This window comes from Podarcis muralis, chromosome 1 (assembly GCF_964188315.1).
Source record: "Podarcis muralis chromosome 1, rPodMur119.hap1.1, whole genome shotgun sequence".
In the NCBI taxonomy this organism is placed as follows: Eukaryota; Metazoa; Chordata; class Lepidosauria; order Squamata; family Lacertidae; genus Podarcis; species Podarcis muralis.
In genome coordinates this window covers 136,467,727-136,490,710 of record NC_135655.1, presented here as the reverse complement: position 1 = coordinate 136,490,710, position 22,984 = coordinate 136,467,727, and the positions used below count along the sequence as shown (strand labels likewise).

At 41.0% G+C, this 22,984-nt stretch overlaps 1 protein-coding gene across 1 annotated transcript in view; it reads left to right on the top strand.

Annotated features, from left to right (window-relative positions):
* UNC80 (unc-80 subunit of NALCN channel complex) overlaps window positions 1-22,713 on the top strand; it is a 170,247-nt gene extending 147,534 nt beyond the window's left edge. The window contains 6 exon segments of the mRNA XM_077919672.1: window positions 1,304-1,442; window positions 5,291-5,347; window positions 9,041-9,122; window positions 9,828-9,939; window positions 17,160-17,371; window positions 18,676-22,713. Coding sequence (XP_077775798.1) covers window positions 1,304-1,442; window positions 5,291-5,347; window positions 9,041-9,122; window positions 9,828-9,939; window positions 17,160-17,371; window positions 18,676-18,945 — 872 coding nt within the window. The 3' untranslated portion in view covers window positions 18,946-22,713.
* Window positions 22,714-22,984: the final 271 nt, after the last annotated feature.

The window sequence follows — 22,984 nt, the reverse complement described above, 5'->3', positions numbered from 1 at the left end:
CCTTCCTCTGATGCAATGGCTGCGGCCAGGCGACAGTGGAGGGACGAAAGAGCCTGGGGTCTTCAGCAGAGCTGATGGAGTGGCCGTGTTCCATCTCTTGCTCTGCTGCAACCTCCCAGCTTCTGGCATAGCTTTTTTCCTTGCTGTGCTCTAATACTAGAAATAATATTAGGGAAACTCACCTGGCCCTTTCATACACACCTTTAGGTACCAGGTGAAAACGTTACTGTTCAACCAGGCCTTGTTCTTTTCAATGTGTTTGTGGGAGGGGGGTTATAGGCTTGTTTTGTTCTTGTTTTCATTATATGTATTTTATGGTTTATGCTGTGAACCACTCTGTGATCTTTGGATAATGGGTGGTATACAGATTTATTAAATAAATTCATTCATTCATTCATCTAGGAGAAAAGCACGAGGCAGAGGGGCCACAGGGAGGTAAACTGCCATCCTGCCCCTTCCCTTTATTACTGAAAGTGAAAATTGGCCCTCTATTTTCTGTATGGCTGCTACAAATACAAACACAGATTTAAACACATGGCTGTTGCGCTGAGATTTACCCATATGGACAATTAAATGTTGGACACATATTAATTTAAATTATACGGACTAAAAAAGCAATTAAAAAAGCAGAGTAATCTTTTTCTTAACAAATATTGCCTTTATGCACATTATTTTGAACTTAGATTTTTATATTTATACTTCTTATATTTGAGAGGGTTTACAAAAACATTTTGATTATTTTTATCATGGGGCTGAAACTTTCGTATATTTGAAGGATTTTGCTGCCATTTTTACAGTTCTATTAGGAAGGGAAGACTCTTCCTGTTACAACTGCTACAAATGCTCTGCTGAAGTTCGAACTAAGGCGGAAAGCTTTAATTTATCTCATTTTTAGCTGATTATTATTAAAAGTAGATTTAAATTACTCAAGCTGAGGCTGAAAAACAAAACAAACAAACAAACAAACAAACAAACTGGTTTTTACTTCTTGAAGCCATTTTCATTCTGGTATGTAACTAAGGTCTGCAATCCAGTACACACATAACCTGGGACTCAGTCCCATTGAAGCCAGTAGGGCTTTCTCCCAGAAGGCTTTATTATAGGGGTAAAGCTTGTCCCAGTTTTGACAGCTTGAATTTTGGCAGCCATGAAACTATTAACCCCAAAAGCTATATGTGAAACAATTTACCATCTGTTGTGGTTGTTGTGGTGGTGGTTGTTGTTGTTATACCCCAGCCACTCTGGGTGCTTACAGCAGATATTAAAACATAATGTGAGAGATTCTTCATCCTACCCCCTCTAGATGATTCCGTGAGCATGCCCAGTGTGGTAAGTGAACAGGAAGCATACCTCATGGGTGCCATTGGGAGGAGGAGATTCTCCAGCCATCTCTCCAGCATGTCTGCACCTCAGGCTGAGGTGGGCATGCTACCCAGCCAAAGGTAACAATACGCACTATTTCACATTTCCTGACATCTCTCACAAGAGCAGAAATTACGAAGGTATAATATAGTGTTCAACACATGGGTGTTTGGAGAAGAAGAGTTGTCACAAGGTCAAATAAAATAAGAAATGAGGCAATGTAACATTGGCTTTATGTTAAAATGTGTATGGTGTAGGAACTACTGTTTTAATCCTACATATTAGAAACTTATACATGTTTTCCTTGATACTTATTAGTGAGGAATAGGTAATTTGAAGAGAGATTGTTGTTCTTGTTAACTTTCCATTCCATGACCTAGTCTAAGTTACAGATATGTTCTGCTAAATCAGAGCCTCAGCTGAAGGTGCTTGTGAATGCAACATTTTAAAAAAATAAAAACATATGGATCACTATCTTGGACAGATCTGTCCATCTAGCTGAGAAGTAGCTGAGCTACTTCTATGGTCCTACAGCTAAGGGGTCCTACTTTTTGAACTAAATGTTCTTTTGTTGCATTTGCACAGAACTTTAGGCACTATGGTGTGTGGCATATTGAGAACATTAGGATGACTTTAAAATGTAAAGTGAGATTTTAGACAGTAAGAATGTGTAACCATGAACTGTCCCATACCTGCTGACATAGGAAAAGCTAACTGTGCTCATGGTGCATGGGTGTGGGGGGGCGTGTATGCAAGAGAGAGAGAATTTGGGGGTTTCAAATCTAGCGATAGCCCAACTTTTATATTCACTTGGCAATCATTGGAAAATAAATTGGCATTGATCCCCAGTATTCCCCCTCCATAGCCTAGTCTTGTTTTCTTACAGTGGATTTAGAGAACCAGTTGACATGGTGATAAATTGACACAGTAATTAGCCAGGTTTTTCTCTCTCTCAACTGCTTATGCATAGTGAAAAAGTAAGGCAGAAAGATGCAACATGAAACGGAAACTTTTTGCAACCATGCTGCCATCACGTGAAATCCATACCCATTTGCAGTCACTCTGGGGCCACTTAATACACGTGTTGAGCATTGGTGCCTGTATGTTTTCCCTTAAGAGAGAGAAAACCCCACAGCTTTGTGAAGTTTATTTTAATTGGGAAAACATCACTGGGGCTTACCTTTCTGGACTTACCTCTCTTCTGCGCTTTCTGGGCATGATCCGTGCTCCGGAGCTTTCCCCATGAAAACTTGCTTTTTCAAGCTGAATCAGAGCACATGGCATTCTGCAGAAAAGCTGAATTGCTGTTTGTTGGACTTCAGCATTAAAGAGTGAAAACCCCAACGCAGTGCTTTAAAGTGCTGGCCTGTGTGGCATGAGTGGGGCAAAAGGTCAGTGTGGATAAACTCTTAGAGAAACCTTCCCCTAGTGCAGGGGTAGGCAACCTAAGGCCCAGGGGCCGGATCTGGCCCAATCGCCTTCTCAATCCGGCCCACGGACGGTCCAGGAATCAGTGCATTTTTACATGAGTAGAATGTGTCCTTTTATTTAAAATGCATCTCTGGGTTATTTGTGGGGCATAGGAATTTGTTCATTCCCCCCCCCCCCCCCATATAGTCTGGCCCACCACATGGTCTGAGGGACGCTGGACCGGCCCACGGCTGAAAAAGGTTGCCGACCTCTGCCCTAGTGCCATGGACCTGATTCATGTTCTCCCCCTGGTGGATGCACAAGAAATGCTTATCACGTTTCTCCTGTGTCTCATCTAGTTTGGTCATCAGAAACAATCCTTGATGGCTGGCAACTGTGAAAGAAAGAGCAGTCATTGTCTATTGACAGGGCTATAAGCTTTCCACCCTAAGAACTTGCCTAAATTAAGTTCAGCTGTAAAGCTATTTGTAACAGTTCTACTAATGTTTTGCTGTACTGTAAATCATACTTGTATGCTATGACATCATTAGCCTGGTAGCGCTTGAAAAGTATAAACTGCAAAGTTTAATTGGTGGATTGCTCAAAAAATAATTGATTAACTGGTGAGAACGTAAAGGCACACTAATATTTGCAACTGTTTTGGTCATGGCGCATTACTGTAACGCAAAGTGAACAGGAGAGCCCTCGTCCCCTGGAGAGTCTTCAGGGTTCCAAAGGAGGAGATGATTCTGAAGCAGGCTGAGCCTTCCTCCTGGGGAAAAAAACCAGGTTTGATATTGCAGACAGCACTCCCTCTAGTTAAGAGATAACACATCCCTGGGGGGAGAGACTCTTGGAATAAAGGCATAAAGTTTCATGGAAGCAGTCAGGGGCTTAGCCAGGGGGCAGCTGCACCACCTAAATCAAGTACAGTGGTACCTCGGGTTACAGACGCTTCAGGTTACAGACTCCGCTAACCCAGAAATATTACCTCGGGTTAAGAACTTTGCTTCAGGATGAGAACAGAAATCGTGCTCCGGCGGCGCGGCGGCAGCGGGAGGCCCCATTAGCTAAAGTGGTGCTTCAGGTTAAGAAGAGTTTCAGGTTAAGAACGGACCTCCAGAATGAATTAAGTTCTTAACCCGAGGTACCACTGTAAATAAATAAAAATACTTAACTAACTGAGCAACTGCATCACAGATAGTTTGGTTCTGCCCACCCCACCCCAGTCCTGACCTCCCTAACATAAATCCTGGCTACGCCCATGGAAGCAGAGGATCTTGCAGCAGTGAAGCCTTGACAGGAGAACTGTATGAGATGAACAGGCTCTGTGACAGAAGGCTCTTACTGATCCACATTATCATAGAGTTGGAAGAGACCACAAGGGCCATCGAGTAATTATATTTGTGCAGGTGGCTGCCCCATTGCCACATCCTGAGCTACAGAAAAAGGAGCTTAGTGTTTAACTATGTTTTCCTATGCATGTTTTGGGGGGAGGTGGTGGTGGGAAAAGTGAGGTTCTTTAGGTTCCAATATTACATTGATCTCCCATTCCACATACCCTTACCTACAGGAGCAGGTCGCCCTCATTCAGCTGTGTGAGGCTCTTAGGGTTCCTTACTTGTGGGGAAAATAATGTTGGAATGAGTGGGCCTCATGGGTAAGTTTAAAATGAGAAGGGGGTTGAGTCCAAAACATATGAGAAGCTTTGGTGCCTATCTGGTCATGGCTGTCCAGAGGAATGCTGTCCAGTAAAATGATGTTGAGGAGAAAGCGGGTCTGAAAAGAAAGACAGTAAATAGAATAAAAACAGGACACGAGGGTTTGAAGATCACTCCAACCTCATTTCTTTTATTACAATACCACCTAATTGTGATGTATTGTAAAAATCAGGATATTTCTTTGCATCATAACTTCTGTCTATAGGACACCCGTTAGAGTAAAAAGCAAGTCTTCTGTCCAGGTATTGGCTCTAGGGGTCAAACTGCATATAATGTTCAATGGATAGTCGGCAACTATAACTGGGTTTTAAAAAATAACATAATGTAAAGTGTGGTGGGATCCCAATTTTCATCTGAACTATAGGGAATGGGGAGGTTTAACCCTTCTCTTTCCACTTATGATCCACATGAAAATTGCACCACCCTGCTGCAGGTAGCTTTGGGGGAGGGGAAGATGCTGCTGGTGCCAATGGGAGCTTTTTCCCAATGCTAATTTTAGCAGTTAAAAACAAACAAACAAAAAGCTAAGTAGGTAATGGATAAACAGTGTCCCAGTGCACATATACAACATGTGTTGTATTACATTTTTAACCACCACAATATAGTTGCTGTCTACACATTAACCAAAAATCTAGTTTGACCCTAACTTCAGTGAGTCAGCTTTGAGACCAACTTTACTGTTATTTTTTCCCTTTACTATCCTTCTGACACTTCTTTTCTTTGAACACAGAGACGGTTGCATGCTTTAAAAACATATTTTCTTCCCTAAATGCTTCACCTCCCCGCCCCTCCTGCAGTGAACCTAATGTCCTCGATGACTCCCAAGGCCTGGCAGCTGAGGGCAGCCTCTCTAGGTACAGTGTTTACCCTACCTGTATGTCAGTGTCTGTGCTGGGAACAACCTGCTCCCTATATTCACTGTCTTTCCTTACTCATCCTCAGTTCTCTCTCCCTCCATTCCTGTTCCTTGTTCTTCATTGATTATCAGGCCTGCAAGTCAAATGTGCAGCAACCCTAGTTCAGCTGAGACTATTGATTACTAGTAACCTTTATTGGCAAAAAAAGAAAAAAAAAGCGGGGCGGGGGCGGGTTCCATGTGAAATAAAACTTGTCACACCAAACTCCTAGATTATCTGTTGCAGGACTTTGTCCGTGTCTTTGTAGCTTTTACTAGATATCAGATTAGAGTCTTCTCCTCTTCTCTTCTCAGCAAAGGGCTCTATTTCTATTTCTATTTCTACATAACACATCAGTGTTAATGGGAGACAGTGATTTTTAAGTATTTTTGTTGCTATGTATTAAACACCATGTAATGTAATGGTGGCCCTTGCTGGAATAGTAACCATTGATCCTGCTGTGGCATTCAAATCATAATGCAGCTCATAATGACTGCTGCCACAATACCATTACTGTTGTAGGATCTCTTAAGATGAGTGACTGTTAGGATTGGACTGCTACACAAAGTTCAGGGAAGCAAGAGAAGGACAATAATGAGTAAAGGACCATTTTAACTAAATGGAACTATAGAAAAACTCATTGAATAGATTATAACAGTATTTAAATGCTTTGAAGACTGTGTCAACAGTTCTCTCATCTTCTTTGATGCCAGGTAAGACAAAAGGAAAGGTTTTAAGCTGCAAGAAGATAGGTTTAGGGAAAATACCCAAAACTTTTCACTAACCCCTTTAAATACGAGAAAATATAAGCTATTGCATTTTATCCTTTGGAGATCTTCATGTGGAAACTGAGGAAGAAATTCAGCGTTGTGCTATTGCAAGCATTCCTTCTGTGCAAACACCATCACTCCTGTGCACTGTTCTGGGGGTTCCCCCAGCACACACACCCCAAGCTTATTTCAGAGGCACAGGAGTAGGAGAGAAGGGAAACCCCCAATGTGCAAGCAGAAAGCCCTGCACAGGGCACTGCTTTGCCTTTCTGGGTTCATTAAGTGAATCCTGACCTGAATGACTATTTGTCAGGAACTGTTTAGCTATATTCATACAAGCCAACTCCTAGGGGCTGAAGGGTCTTCAGCCCCCCAATAAAATATCTGAGGGGGCCAGGGCCCCCAAAAGTTAGTGGGCATTGCCTTTCAAATGGTGTTCATGCACCACGTCATGTGATGCATGACACCCCCCTCCCAATATTTTACTCAAGTGGCATCCCTGGCTATATTTATTACATAGTGAGTTCAAAATTTTAGTTTTTAGTTACAGTTCCAGCAAACAAGTTGCTGCAATGCATTAATTAAACCTGTGCAGCATCTGTCAGGTTCCTATTAATCATTTTAGTCACATGTACTAATTTCAATAATATGGGAGACCTTTTTTTAGCAGGTGGTTTACTAGATGGTTTCAAAATCTTTGGAAGTTCACTGAAGTGTTGCTTAAAATTACTTACTTGCATCTTCTGAGGCAGGTCTTCCCTACCAAAGTAATCTGCTTGCAGCTTTCTACAGTAGCCATATCTGGGAGTTAAAGCCATTGCATGATTAGAGTTGCATGTAGAGACTGTGGGGATCTGTTCGCTTATTCCGCTACCCTCTGTGGATTGGAGGATATCTGCTTCAGGGAGTCTGCTGCCCTTGTGCGATATACATAGAACTCTGCATAATCAGGGAACACAACAGAGGGGTGGGACCTACTGTTCTCTCAATATGGGAGCTCTTCAGTGCCTGGACAGGCGACAGATAGGATTAAAGCTATTTCTTAATGGTCCATCTAGAGAATTTTGTTCTAGGACAAATGCTATGCAAGAGAGTCTCCGCACTTGGCTGGAATTTTCCTTAGTGATACTCTTTACCTCTAGCAGGATCCATTGGGAGAGAAGGGTTGTTGCTTTCTCATGCTGTCATACTAGACCCAGGGGCCACGCTCTATGTGGCTCATTTTGGCTGCCTGCCTGAGCTACCTAAATTGGTTTGAAGTGCCTATATGCAGTGTGTGGCTGTTCTCTTTATGGGTCCTGTGTTCCCTTCCTTTATTTTGGCTTGCTTCCAGGGGCAAGCTGCAAAAAGGTTCCTGAGAAGGGATGACGTTCCTTCCTTCAAGCACTAGGAGGAGCTAAGCCAACCTGGGTCCAGTAGGACAGTGCAGAGAGTCCAGCGGATCTATTCCTTGCCATCTTAGTTACAACCCTGTATTAAACCCTTACATTTCAACTTGGCAAAAGAGATTCCCTTTGACCATTTTGGAAGGGTCAGCCACTCTATATGTAAGATTCTTCTCTGAAAATTCCAAACCCTCCCCCAAGATTAATTAATTTTCAAAGAGCATCTCTCCACCCCATGCCCCAGCTTGCAAAAACCATTGGACTGAAGACTTCTGCCCAGCACTAGGTGAGAGATAGACCAAAGAACATATACACCACATAAATACGAAGCATTAATTCTTCCTCTGGTGTAAGATCAAGAGCACTATTGTTGCTCATGTGCTCCAAGACCATTAGAATTTTGATATCTTATAAATGTTGCTTTATTTGGTTCAATTTCTTAAGCTGCAATAAACAAGAACCATAAGTATCCATCAAAGTTAGGGAAGATGGGGGTGGGGAGCCTTTTTCAGTCCAGACATCAGCAAAATCTATTTCAAAGTCAAATACTGAATAATGCATGCCAAGGCTTGTTAAGGAGATGTATAAGGGACAGAATTAAAATGTACTGTAATCAGACAATGGCAAAGTACTATCTACTACTGAAATTGTCTTCATATTGCTGTTCTTTCAACTAGAATACTGGCAGGCATTCCCTGTTATATGAACAGTTCTTATTGGATGGTATAAACTTTATACTATAAAGTAATGGAAACAGACGGGGAGACATTGTTCTAGTTTGCAGATGAGTGCTGCAGTAGGGTTTTGTGCCTGCTTAATTATGGAACTATGTTTGTTCTCAATTCAGAAAATTTGCTTTCTGTTGAGTCTGTTAAATTCATTTTTTGAAGCCCATGATCATGCTTTTTCTAGGACTAGTGCTTATGTTAATCACTATCCACAAAGAAACTTGAGCCTGCAAGTATGTGTTCAATGTGATAACTTTTTCCATTAAGTCTTGTGCCCATGACATGAATTAATACTTTGTCAACTGTGTTCATCATTCACCTTCTGAACTAAAATTATAAATGATTAAGGGGTAAATTAAAAATCTAACAGGAAGGAAAATGTGTGTTTCCAACTGTTGCCTAGTGTCTGCAAAAAAACAAACAAAAAAAGACATTAGGATCATAAAATGACATCCTTTTATTGACTTGCCTTCATCCTTCATGGCATGGAGAGCAGAATGGCCATTGGATGTATTACTGCATGATTTTGAGTTCAGTTTGCGAGACTGATACTTTCCAATATATGGCCTACTCTTGAATGTCATTACTCTTTTTATCCTAGTACTCTTCATTTCCTAATTCCAAACCTAACAGATACTCTCCCGTTACCTTCAGAGGTGATGTGATCTTGGAAGCGATTTTATCAATATGTTTAGCAACGTCTGCAACAAAACAAGTCTCTTGTATATGTTCTTCTACAGTAGTGATAATGCTTTTAACACTTAACAGGGTAGCAAGCGTGCAGAGTGAACCTGGACACCACAATCTTCTTCTACAGCAACCATTAGGGAGAAAAAGAGGCTTGAGGCAGGTAAGTTCATAATACGTTGGTAGCCTATTGGATGAAATAATTGATTACATTTTGTTCAGTAGAATTTGCTTGAAAATGAAGTAGACCATATCAATGTTAAGCATTGGGTTTATGAAACTGATTGTGATGTATGCCTGTTTCTGTGTAGAGATTGCATTGTTCCAACAAGACAACAAGGAGGAGTGTACAGCCCTTAGGAGCACATGTTTAATCACTGCATTTCATTTTCATTATCTGCATTAAAAATCTCAGACACTTTTTTAAAAAACGCAGGACATGGTGAGAGATTATCTAATCTGTCCTAGCAATAACAAGACCATATTAAATAGTGTCTCCCTTGTTCTCATATTATCAAGTAAAATTCTAAAAGGTACAATTTTGTTCACCTGCCTTGTTAGATCAAATAGTGAAAACAAAATAAATGTATCTACTGAAAAAAATAGGGCTATACAGTAGCTCACATTTAACTTGTGAGCATTCAGCTTTATGTGCACGGCAAAAAATTAATAATAAATAAAAGGGGTGTGACTTTGGCAATCCCACTTGCCATCGAACCTAAAAGGTTTTGACGATATGTGATTTAAGCTCTTTAGGCACAATCCGCAGAACATAACTCCCACATATGTTGCAGGCTTACTGTCAAGTGAGATGTATTGCAGAACCATATTATTGTATTTCTAACTTTGTTCCTTCAATGGTTTCCAGCTAAGAAGGCCTCTTTTATCACGTCAGAAAACACAGACGGAACCTCGCAGCCGTCATGGTGCACGTCTTTCTACCACACGTAGAAGCATACAGCCCAAAGCAAAACCAACTGGTAAGGAAACATTTTTCCAATGCTGTGGTTTCATTTTTTTAAGCTCCTGGTGAGGAAACAGTGGTGAGCTAGTGAACCTCTGCACATGTAACAGGGTGCTAGCTTCCTCACTGCCTGCTGCGCACCCATAAAATCTGCTGAAGAGTCCTCCAACCCTCAAAAGCAGATTTTGAGCACTCTCCCAGGTGCAGTGCTATGTGCTCACCCAAAACTCTACTACCTTCTCCTTCCTCTCAAAAACAAAATGGTAGTTTCCACCTGTATCAGAAAATGATCCAGGTACACAACCACTTGTGTGCCTGTGTGGAGTAAATGTGGAGCTTAAGAATATGATTCAACATAAGATCATGTCTTATAAAAGATGGGATAATGTTTGCTGTGCTCATTGTGGAGATGGAATGGCATTGCTGCTGTAGGTCCAGAAATCCAAACTGCCATCAATCAATCAATCAATCAATTTCCTTTATTCGACCGATAGTCAGAAATAAAACATTACACAATAATTATAAACTATAACATAGGGGTACATAAATAAGGTAGGGCCACAGTACTAGACCTCTCACAGATAACCCACATCAAAGCATTCAGTTATACGTTTCCGACACTTGAGTGCCAGGAAAAGGAATTTAGCCACTGACAAAGTTGTTTTCCCAGAAGACTTATTTAGCAGATGTGCTGTCTGCTTTCCTCTTTGTCGGGAACTGAGCTGGGGTAAGTATGGAGTTATAAGATACTGTCTTAAATCGTTGTAGATGGGACAGCTCAGTAAAATGTGCTCTGTGGATTCTACCTCACCCAATGCACAGTGGCATAATCTCTGGTCATATGGGACTCCTCCATATCTTCCCTTCAGAACCGCCGAGTCAAGAACATTCAGCCTAGCCGCAGTAAATAGTCTGCGGTATTCCACGTAGTGGATATCCGCCAGGTAGCGAGCTGGAGCAGCCCGATACAACTGCTCCCCCAGAAACAACCCAGGTTTCACACGGGCTATGTCCTCCTGTCTGGCAATATCCCTTAATCTTTGAGCGATCACCGCCTTTGCGTGGCTATACGTCATGGACTCTATATAAAGGGAGGACAACCCGCACTTCTGCACTTCCTCCACTATCTCCCCTTCCCATGGAGATTTAAAGTTATCCCTCAGAATCAAGGGGGCCAAACCCACCGGTCTGAAACAGAGCTTGAGCCATAGCCATAACTTCGCTTTCAGGGCCACATACCTAAAGGCTTGACAACCGGTTTCCAATCTCATGATCGCGCCTGCCACGGAGGGGGGGATCCTGAGTATGGCCCTGAGGAATTGGGTTTGGATAGATTCCAATTTTTCAAAGTCCCTACGTGAGCCCAAGGCAATGCCCACCAGCAAAAGAGGGAGGACTTTCATTTTAAAGAGTCGCAAGGCAACTTTGACAGTTTGTGCCTATTTCTTGGAGTACAGGGTTCTAATCACCAAGGCTGCTTTGGATGCGTTTGAGGCTATGTATTCTCTGTGCGCCAAGAAGGACCTATTTGATCTTACAACCTGACCCAGGTATTTGAAGCAGCTGACCTGCTCTAAAGGGATACCATTAATTGACCATAAATTAGGTTTCAGTCGAGCAGCAAAGACCATTATTTTGGTCTTGGCATAATTTAGTTGGAGCTCGTGTTGGGTCTCATATTCATGAAGAGCTCGAAGCATCCTCCTTAATCCGATGGGGGAGGTAGCTAATAGGGCGGCATCGTCCGCATACAGTAGGACATTCAAGGCTCGTCCTGCCAGTTTTGGTGGATGGAAATCAGCATTTGCCATATGCACCACTAGCGAATTAATATAGAAATTAAACAGAGCAGGGGCAAGCAAACAGCCCTGTCTTACCCCCCTAGTGGTGGCAACCGGATTGGAGACTAGCCCCTTACTATCTAGCCTAATCCTCAGGAGGGTATTTGTATGCAAATTAATAATCAGCAGGAGAAGGCGGCGGTCAATAGATGTCGTTGCCAATTTTGTCCATAGCTGGTTCCTGGGAATTAGATCAAAGGCCTGCTTAAAGTCTATAAAGGCAACGTGGAGGGCTTTTAGGCCACTGCCAGCGTACTTGGTGGCCAAGTGATTTAGGATTAAGATTTGGTCTGTTGTTGATCTTCCGGGGTGGAAACCCGCCTGTTCCTCTGCGATGATATTGTTGCTTTCCATCCAGGTCGTTAATTTGTTAAGTAGAAATCTTGAATACATCTTCCCGATAACATTTAGCAGGCTAATTGGTCTAAAATTGGCCGGGTCTGTGCGCGGCCCTTTCTTGTGAATTAACACAATCAGTGCAGAGTTCCAGCTTGGAGGAAATTGTGCTGTTTTGTTTATATAAGTAAAAAGAGCTGCTAGGGGTGGACACCACCAATCCTTATTGGCTTTAATAACATCTATGGAAATAAGATCGTCTCCGGGTGCCTTGCCCGCCTCAAATTGGCCTATAAGTGTTTCCACTTCAGAGCAGGTAACAGGATCCCACTCAGGCAAGGGGGCCAAATCTAACCTTCCTCCGCTGGCAGCGTGAGCTGCATATATATCAGAGAAGAAGCTTTCCCAGGTGTCAGCTGAAATTTGAGGTTCTATCCTTGACAACGGTCTACCCAGGTATTGATAAATTTGGTGCCAAAAGGAGGAGGGATTTCTATTTTCTGCAGCTTTTAGAAGGTTCTTTCAATCATTTCTTTCTGCCGCAAGCTTCTTTTCCTTTAATAGTGCTTTATACCTTCTCTTGAGGTTCATAAGGTGACTGCTAGGTGCGGGGTCATTTGATGCCCTATATGCCAAGAATTCATTATATAGGTTGTTCTTGAAGTGTCTACATTCCTCGTCAAACCACTTTTTATGAGAGAAATGGTTACTATTCATTACCGGGGTCTTAGCCAACGAAGGTTTTAGCAGTTCTACTAAATTGTCAAATATTGGCAGTGGCTCAACTGCCTGGATAAGGGAGTTCCTTGTCTCTTGCAGTTGGTCAGACCAAAGGAGTTCATTTATCCGTTGAGCCATATTGTCGGTCCATTTTAGGGCAGTGGGCCTCATCTGAAGCTGGTTATTTGTAATAGGCACACAGGAATAGGTAGCCAATTCTCCATCCAGGGTCAGAGAGAGTTCTAATGGAAAATGGTCACTTTCCAGCCTCGTTACCACCCTAAAGTTGGAAATTTTGGGAATTAGGTCTACTGATGTCCAAATAAAGTCTATGGTAGAGGCTCGGGAGCCTGACCAGAAAGTAAATTCGGCAGGGTAATCAGAACTGAGAGCTCCGTTTAGAAGGTGAAAATTAAGAGCCACCAAAGTTTGTCTACATTTAAAACCTGCGTCTGTAGCAACACTGTCTTTAAAGTTCCTGGGTAAAAGGTCTGAGGTTAAAATGGGTAGTGAGGGATATTTATTATATTTAGCAAATAATGATTTATCAGAGTGAGACAATCGGCCGTTGAAATCTCCTGCAACTAGGAAGGTGGCTTCAGGATATTTCTCTAGGAGAGTTTCAAGAGTCAGTTGAATTCCCCTCCATCTTTGGTCCACCAGGTTTTTCTTATAGGTTGGGTGCAAATAAACATTAATCACCACGAACACTTCCTCCGCTGTTTGTAGCTTTACACCCAGCATGGATGACGACTGGATGTCGATTTGTTCCACCTGCAGATTTAAGGCCAAAGAAACTAAGGTAGCCAACCCACCTTGTGGTCTACCAGGTGATAGTGAATTCTGTTGTGCATTCAGGTAGAAGCCCTTATACCCTGATAAGGAGAAGCCCTCACAAGCCCAGGTCTCTTGCAGCAAAAGAATATGACTGCCTTTTATGTAGGCGACAAAGGATGGATCCATCAGCTTAGGTTTAATGCCAGCTACATTCCAGGATAAGAAAGTAAGTAATCTCCTGGTCACCCCTTCGAGTCATGCTGGGCCTTGCGGAACCAGCACGGCAGAATCCACCTGGGAATGCATGCGGCGAGGGGGGGGGGGGCAATAGGCTGGAAGAAGGAAGTAATTGTAGCTTGCTTACCAGGCAATTTCCGAGCACCACTTACCGCAGCAGCAGCCATGGATTGTGGCTTAATTATTGGTAGCTGCAGGGATGGATTCTGGTGCACGGGAGTATCACTTAACGACAGGTCCATAGACTCTGCATTTAAAGTATGCTCTAAGATTGAGGGGGGTGGGCCTTTTGGATCTGCGGTTGCTGTAGGGAACATGCAGTGTAAGGCAGGTGGAAGGCATCCTTTTCGGTTTGCCTCCAAAAGAGCATTCAGTCTTGCCACAGCTTCCAAGTTTGACCAGAGGGTTGTCGAATCTTCCACTGTATCCTGCCCGGGCTTGACATCCCGAGGCCGTGTACAGCCAGGTTGCAGATCAAAGGTCGTTAAAACAGGTACCACTTGGGCTTGTGTAGACTGATCTACAATTGGTGAGGAATTCATCTTATTTACATGAGCATGATCTTCTGAGTTACGGAGACAGAGTAGCAGCTCGTCCAATCTGTCCGTTATCTCTGTTCGCTCCAGTTTTGGCAATTGGGAGAAGGATAGAAGTAACTCACGCTCCGTAGAATTCTCCAGATGTATAGCCTTTGTCAGTGGAGGCAGGGGGGCGTCAATCCAGCTGATTAGATCTGCAGCCAGGGGAGTTGGGGTCGTGGCAATTGGCGGACCCTCCGACTTGTCTGCTTTCTTTTTGAACAAGCAGTTTGGTAAGAGGGGGCAGATCTTGGTATTGGTAAAGACTCTTGTAGCAAGGATTCCATAGTTAAATAGAAGGCTTCTTGAGGACATAATAAGTGCAGGGAGCTTTTTGGTTTTAAAGGAGAGCAGCACTCTCTGCCTCTGAGGTCTGCTGCTAATATGGTCAGTATGCTTCAGGTCAATAGAGCTAGGGATTACCCTCAGAAGCTCCACTAGGTGTCTCCTTATATCACTCTTATAATGCCAGTTTATCACCTTGCCTCTAAAGGGGCAAACTGTTAGGCAGATTTTGGTAGCTTGCAGCAGCAGTTTGTGAGGAGGTGCAAAGTGTTGTTCCTTTTTATTTTGCTCACTTTGCTCACTTTTCTGATTGCCAGCAGCTTGAGGAATTATACAGGAGGTATGAGGTAAAACGGGTGCTCTGGGCATTTGTATGGGCTTCATCTCAGGTGGTACATCAGGGGAACTGTCTTTACCTGTTAGGGATATAAGCGAAATAATCTTCTCCAAGGATCCTCGGATGTCTTTTATGTATTTAAAGATATAGTCCACCGTTTTAGCAACTAGGTCTAGTAGTCGAGTGTTCAAATAGTATCTCATCAATGCAGCTTTCACAGGCTCTAGTGCAGTCATTCGAGTGGATACCAGTATTATTATTGCTTGAAGGTTTAGTAGGCAGGTTATCAAAAGGTTCTTTCACAATGGTTTCCTCGTCATTCATCTCTGCTAGCAGTGTGAAAGAGTTTGAAACCGGAATATTAAAAATATCCTTTGTACTTTCAGATTCACTAATTTTTGTTTGTTTAGCAAGAGGCAGGCATCTCAGTTCCTCTGTGTCGTCTAAATCTCTGGAATCTCTGGTACGTTTCCCAGTTCCTCTCCCACAAGCAGGGCTGTATAATTGCTTAGTCATTTCTCTCTTCATGCAGCCGCCCCAGTTTCAAGGTCAATGGTTGTCTCCCCGATAGAAAGAGGCGTCCTCCTACTTACTAATTTAAAACTAAAACTAAAAAACTAAAAACTAAAGTTAAAAGTTAATAGGTTTCTATACTCATTAAAACAATCTTAAAAGATAAATCAGGGAGCTCGCACTCACGCTGACTAAATGCCGTTCGCCATCTTGAAATTCCCATTTCATTATCCCAAACTGCCATCTAAAGGTGGGCAGTGTTGGCCAACTATTTCTCTCCATTCATGTTGTGGTTCGGTGATACACTTTGAAGGAAAGGCAGGGAAATTCTCTGCAATTTAAGTGGGGGTCAGTTGTAACCTAAGTTCCTCCTCCTATTGTGAAAGTTATCTCTATTAACATAGATTGTATAATTACTTGCAATAAACTTGTTTAGGATCCGGATGCTAATTTATTGTTTCCTATCTGTATTTATTGGGGGTTTTTTTATCTGTATTGGGGATTTTCATTCTGGAGCAGGAACAAAGCATGATGATGTTTTTTCCTGTGTGCTACTGTACTGATTATCAAATTATGTATTATTTTATTTTGATTTGTTGTGAGCCACCTTGGCCTGTTCCATGAAAAGATGACATAAAAATAAATTGATTGATTTACTGATTGAAAACAAGGGGCTGGAAATAGGCATGTCAGAGGATTTCAATTCAGGCTAGATTTTGGTGTGAACACCACCTCATTCATTCCATAGGGCAAGTCTCAGAATTGTGGTTTAGTCTGCAGATTGACGAACTTTTCCAATGGCCAGTTTAATCGTTGTATTGAGGGGAACTGAGGGATTGCTCTTTCTCTTTTCTTAACACTAAAGTTGTGTTGACCAGCTTCAAAGTGCAGTACCTCTGCTGTACCAAGTCAAAACACTTTTTAAATGGTGCAAGAAGCAACTGCACATAATTTCCTTAAAGGCACTATACTAATAGATAGACAGCCAGACATAGAGATAGAGATAGAGATAGAGATAGAGATAGATAGAGATATATAAATATATAGCTATATATTTATATATCTATCTCTATCTATCATCTATCTATCTATCTATCTATCATCTATCTATCTATCTATCATCTATCTATCTATCATCTATCTATCTATCATCTATCTATCATCTATCTATATCTATCTATCTATCTATCTATCTATCTATCTATCATCTATCTATCTATCGTTTGTCTGTCTGTCTGTCTGTCTGTCTATCTATCTATCTATCTATCTATCTATCTATCATCTAATCTATCTCCTGTTGCGCCACCTGGAGAATAATCTTTCAGTTCACCTTGTAAGCACTCCTCATTTTCATGTGTCTTTTCGTGAGTGTTTTTATTCAGGTTTTTTTTTTTAAAGGATTTCCCTGGAAATACCCTTTAAAAAATCTCATCTGGAACAGGGTGGGATAAAGCATATCCATAAGACATCCATTTATGGAACCAGGACAGGTCAGTCTGGTTCATCCATCCCTAGGCAGAAGGTAGGCATTCAGGCCATGAAATGGTTCCAGAATTCATTTTCAAATGCGTGTGGTGGTACATCCACTGCTGCTTATGGTCTAATTCTGCAGTTGATCAAAAACGATCTGTAACCTTCACTGAAGCTAAATCCGAGGCATTGACATCAAAGCCGGATCCAGCACCAATTGCAGCCCAGCAGCAAAGCAGCAAAAAGAGCAGCCCTTCAGACGGGAGCAAGCAGGAAGCTGCAAACAGATCCACTCTGCCTCCCTCACCTGCTGTTACTGTGGCAGATCTCCATAGTCAAGTCTCCTCCAGTCAGGTAATCTACTGGGGAAAGTGTGTTTGCTTGCTTGTCACAGTTTATTCTTCTGTTCCCGTTAGGGATGGTGGAAAATTTGATTCAATTTGCATTTAAAGGCTTACTTACCAAATTTACATTTTCTGAAATACTATGCAAACTGAAACACGGCTGTCCTTTGAAATTCACACTACCTGAATCTTGCAATTCAATTCTCCAGCCAAATAATGTGTATTTGTACAAAAATGCATATACAATGGCGAAGTGTGCATATAAATGCATATTTGTGACTGGACAATACATAAATGCATTAGCTTAGGGGAAACTGCTTTGCAAAAATGTGTATATTAGGCAAAATTTCATATAAATGTATGTAGGAGGAGAAATTGGCACAAAGATGCTGGCAAATTTTCATGAGGACTTTAAAAAAAAAATGCAAACTGATATAGAAATATGGAAAACTGAACATCATACTGGAAAAATTATAAACTGGGAGAAACTGAGATTGACATATTTGCCTACCCCTACTCTGCATACGTTTGCTATTTATTTTCTCATTGTATCCTAAGATAGTCTTCTGTTTTTTCTGTTCCCTTATGCCTTTCCTCTCTTTGTGCACATATTTGAATATATTTCCATAAATATATATTTTATTATTTATCTAGTTACAGTAATGCATGGGAATCTCTCAAATGTTAATTCCCCAGTCTCTTGTATTTCTAAAACGACTTACAAAAGTGACATTACAGTGCCTACAAAATGTCTAATAATCCCACAGAAATCCATACAGTCCAGGACACAAAGCGCAAAATATCAACACAGTACTGTTGCACCAGGCACAGTGCTCCTGGGCTGCCTCATCAGGCACCACAGCTATGAAGTCCAATGGAAAGTGAGAGGCGGAGCAGGATACTGGATTTTGGCATTGCACAGGGCCCCACTGAAATTTGAGGTGTCAAGGTCCGTTGGCACCAGCATCACTCTTCCAGCATGGAGTGACCTGTTTTGCTCACTGAATGTGGCAGGACCCCCAAAGTGGCAGCCCCAAACCAGGGCATGCCAGGTGCAGAGAGGGGTTGAGCTGTCCTTGCTGCCATCAAGCAATGGCATCAAGACTGGTCCAGCTCTTATTGCCGAGTCAGCTCACAATATGCCTGCCCCACTTTTCACCCTGGCCAGCAACATAAGTGGCAGGGTTTCAGATGTGTGTGCAGCCTTGCCACCCACGAGGGCGGCTGGGGGTTGGATTGCAGCCATTGGAATTTGACCGTTTTAAGGATAGTTGCAGGGTAATGTTTATCTGCAATAACCTTTCTTCATTTCAGAATGTGACGGCTTCTGCTGAGGATAAAAAAAAGGACGAGAATGTGGAGCAAAAGCCAGCACCAGCTCACAGTACCCCTCCACCCACAGAACTTTCTGACACTGATGATTTTGCAGGCCTTGAAACCACCAGCTTACTGCAGCATGAAGACACTGTCCTTCACATTAGTGAAGACAATGGGACAGAGAACCCCCTACTTTCCAGCCAGTTCAGCTACACGCAGGTTGAGGTGGGACAGACTGATATTGACCTGGATGAGTCTCATGTTTGACTTGGGAAGCAGCAGGTAGTACACCAGAGGAATGAGAGATCTTCCTCTGGTCTTCCTATTCTTCTAGAGGTATGTAAAGGAGCACTTTATGAACATGTGGAACACATCTAGTATCCTATTGGTAAAATTGGGCCAATATATCTTAGAAAATAAGCTGCAGCTTTGGACAGATCTAGGTGGACTCAGGGCACACCATAAAATAGAGCAAGAGATTATCACTGGAACCTTCCTAGGCACAGAACTGATTCACAACGTCTTTTGCACTCTTTAGCTTCTATAAGTTACATAACAAATGCCAGGCAGAAATAGAGAACTATATTTTTGGAGGTTCTCCACCTTAATATAGTAATCTAAATCTAAAGTTTATTTTTGTAATTTCAGAAGATATACACACACACACACACACACACACACACACACACACACACAGTATACTCATCAGAGACATAATTACTAGCGATAGAACTGCAGAATGCTTTATGATGGTATTATTAATACCGGTTAACATCAGAATATTAACCACCAAACAAAGTTCACAGGAATATTTTGGGTGATCTCTGTTCCTTGTTTACACTTACACTATCTGAAATATAAACTCTTTTCACTCTCTTGAAAACTAAATGTGGACAATACGGAATGGAAAAAATGATACTGCTATACAGAGTTGTGAAACACTGTAGGAAGTGTTCTGTAAATTATACTAAATATCCTGCTTTGAATGTTTAAACAACCTGAATATAAAAACAGCAGGAAAGTGTATGCATCTTTCTGCTACACTTATAGTTGCATCTGTATTTCCATTGATATAATCTACTTAAAAAAACAGGAGTTGATATGTATGTAACAAGTATTTTTGCACACTGGGAGTGTGAAGTGAAGATTTATTTTCACATACACTTATATGAATCTGCAGGTATCTGTGATTCTCAGTGTGAAATGTATTGAATTATACCTCTCTTTGAAGCTTATTCATCTAAAATCATGGATGATTTGCAATCTAGACTCAATGAATGAAAGAATGAATGTAAGCATTAATTTTCAAGTAGGGGAATAACATTTTCTGATGTCATTAAGTTGATGTAAATTAATTTGTTTACAGGTTTCTAACATGGATTTATTGTGCCAGCCATATGTATGGTTACCAAAATACCTTTCCAGAAGGCTAAGCTTAAATTATATATATTTCATAAATAGCTGAGAATGGTTTCTGAAACTATGCAGGAAAAAAGCGCTGCATCACTCCTGTCACTTTAAACCAAACCAAGCCTCTGTACCAAGCCTTTTTTCACAGAGAATTTGTGTGTCACTTTTTACATGTTATTAATTAAAGTGATAATTTGATCTATTCATAGGGTGGCTTCCTCATTGGATTCAATGAGATTTGAATGGGAAAGTTCAGGAAGCAGCACTCTGTTCCCCAGCTTGTACCCCTCCTAATCAGGGAACACGTTTTTAAGAGCATGATCATGGTCAACAGAGTTATTTTATTCTACATGCATTATAAGAACTGTAATGTAAAAACAAATAACAAAGTGTATGGACCTTTTAGCAAGCTGAGGCTGCAATCCTACCCCAACTTATTTGGGAGTAAGCAGCACTCAATTCAATAGGACTTAATTCTGAATAGAGAGAGCACTGCCCTGTGAAATAGGTTCTACTACTTTTTCTTGTTGTGACATCAGAGCAGTGGTACAGTCTGCCCTGCAGTAGAAGTACTGTATGTTGGATTTGCTTTTCCTTTGGAAATCATGGGTGGCTTTGCACAAGTGACTCCTGCTTATGCGTTGGGACTCCTCATTCCTCTCCTTCCCCATGAATCAATCTGCTCTGGATTTCTGGTGAACAAGTATTTGCAGAGGGGAGAGGAGGAAAGGGAGGTCCCTCACACTTTGTTAGATTCCATCCCATGTGTGGAAAACATTTTCTGAACTACAAATGAAATATTTTAATTAAAAAAACATTAATTGATATTTCAAACCTATAATTTCTGGTCCACTGAGGATTTCTTTATGGTTAAATTTATTCATTTATTAGTGCACATTATGTGACTACAATATGGAGATGACAATGCAGACAACAAGCATATACCTGTATTTTACAAAGATTTTTAGGGAAATGTTTTCAGTAATGACATACTAATTTAGGTAAAGGGAGTATTTATCTGTATGTGCAATAAGTATTTCACCTGATCATAGTTTTAAGAATAGAAAATACTGTGATTCACTATATAAAAGCCAGTTCTCATAAAACTTAGTATCTTCATCATTACCAGTTGTACGGTATTGAATACATTTTAGCAAGCCATAATGAGAACTCGTAAATATCCCTATTGTGATGTTCTTGTTTTCATTTCTGTCTTTTTTAAGTTGCAATTTTAAAATTACATTAGTGACTTTAAAATAACATCAGTCTTGTGGTTCAGCAAGGCTGCTGCTTAAGCAGTTTATTGAAATCCTGAGCACGCCTGTTTTTCAAGTGTATATCTATGTCCTATTAGGCACACTGTACTGACTAAAGGTGCATACAGATGTGCTCTTAACAGACGTTGTGCTTTTTCCAGTATATTGATAAGTGACAAGTATATTCTGCTGTGAAGAAAAACTATGCTGCTTCCTTAGTGTTAGAGGCCTTATGTATACGTAGTGTTCAAAAAATGATCTGTGTTGTAAAAAAACAACTGTCTGTCAGTGTTCAGTAAAGTTTGGTTGTTTCAACTTTTTACATTAACTTGCTGTCATTGATATTGTTACGAATCACAAAGTCCCCCTTTCTAAAAGACTGTCATACCAAGTTATGAGATTACAGCCATGAAGTTTACTGTAAATTTCCTCTTCAACATGTGCCTCCTCATAGCTTTTCAAGCAGTGCCCAGTCCCAGTCCAGTTTTATACAAAGGGAGCATTACTGTATTGGAAATCTTCAGTGTGATCATTGTTTTACAATTGTGTTTTCTATATGTGATCGTAGCTGTGCTGAATGTCAAAAATACTTGTATGTGTGTTTATGTGTACATCTATATGTATAAGAATGTCAAGGGATGTATTTTTAAGAATGCTGCTGCAAGATTTTAAAGAAAAGCTGTTGAGACTTGAAATGGTTTTAATTTCTAGAGAATTTTGCCAATATATTTTAGCAAAGGAAAAATTGGCATAAAAATCAGAATTCCACTAGTGTTATAAGAACAAGTAAGCTGTTTCCCTCCAAATTTTTAAAACAGGGCGTTCCCTGTAAATATTCATTAAAATTGTTAAGCTTTAATACAATGTATTTTGACACTTGCATTGCCAAAGAGATATGTAAAAATATAAAGGGAAAGGAAAGTCGACTCCTTTTAATAACACCAGATTATACTGTTAGTATACTGTTAGTAAATGATCTCAGGGCAGTCAGGAGAATGGTTATTGACAAATGTTACATATGGAAGTGAAGGAAGGGCTATCTTGCCATGTTAGATATTAAGGGAGAATATTTGAAATCGAGATACTTTTATTAAAATATTTTATACAAACCATGAAGCCAACCATGAAATTAGGAATTCGTACCCAGTTAAAATGAATTTTTAATGTTAACCAGAAAAATGAAGCCCACTGAGAAGATAGAATCATTTTAAACTATGGGATGTAAGGATACAGAGCTGAAATGTTCTAGATCTGCAATGTGTGCCAAATGACCAAAGATGAAGCATAAAGATGTCTGAATTATGTTTATGAAAGATTACAGTAGTCTAATGTTTGAATATGAATAAATAATAAAAGTTCTCTACAAATATTTTTGTTTGAAGACATTTCTGTTCATAATGGTATATTTTTCAGAGTTGGTGTTTTCAATATTCATACCACTTGTTAACAGGAGCCAATGTGGTGTAACAATTACAGTGTTGGGCTAGGACCTGGGTGACCTGGGTTCCAATCCCCATTCACCCATGAAGTTCACTGGGAGACCCTGGGCCATCTTAGACTAAACTACCTCACAGGGTTGTTGTGAGGATGAAATGTGGAGGAAGAGAACCATGTACACCACCTTGAGCTCCTTAGAAGAA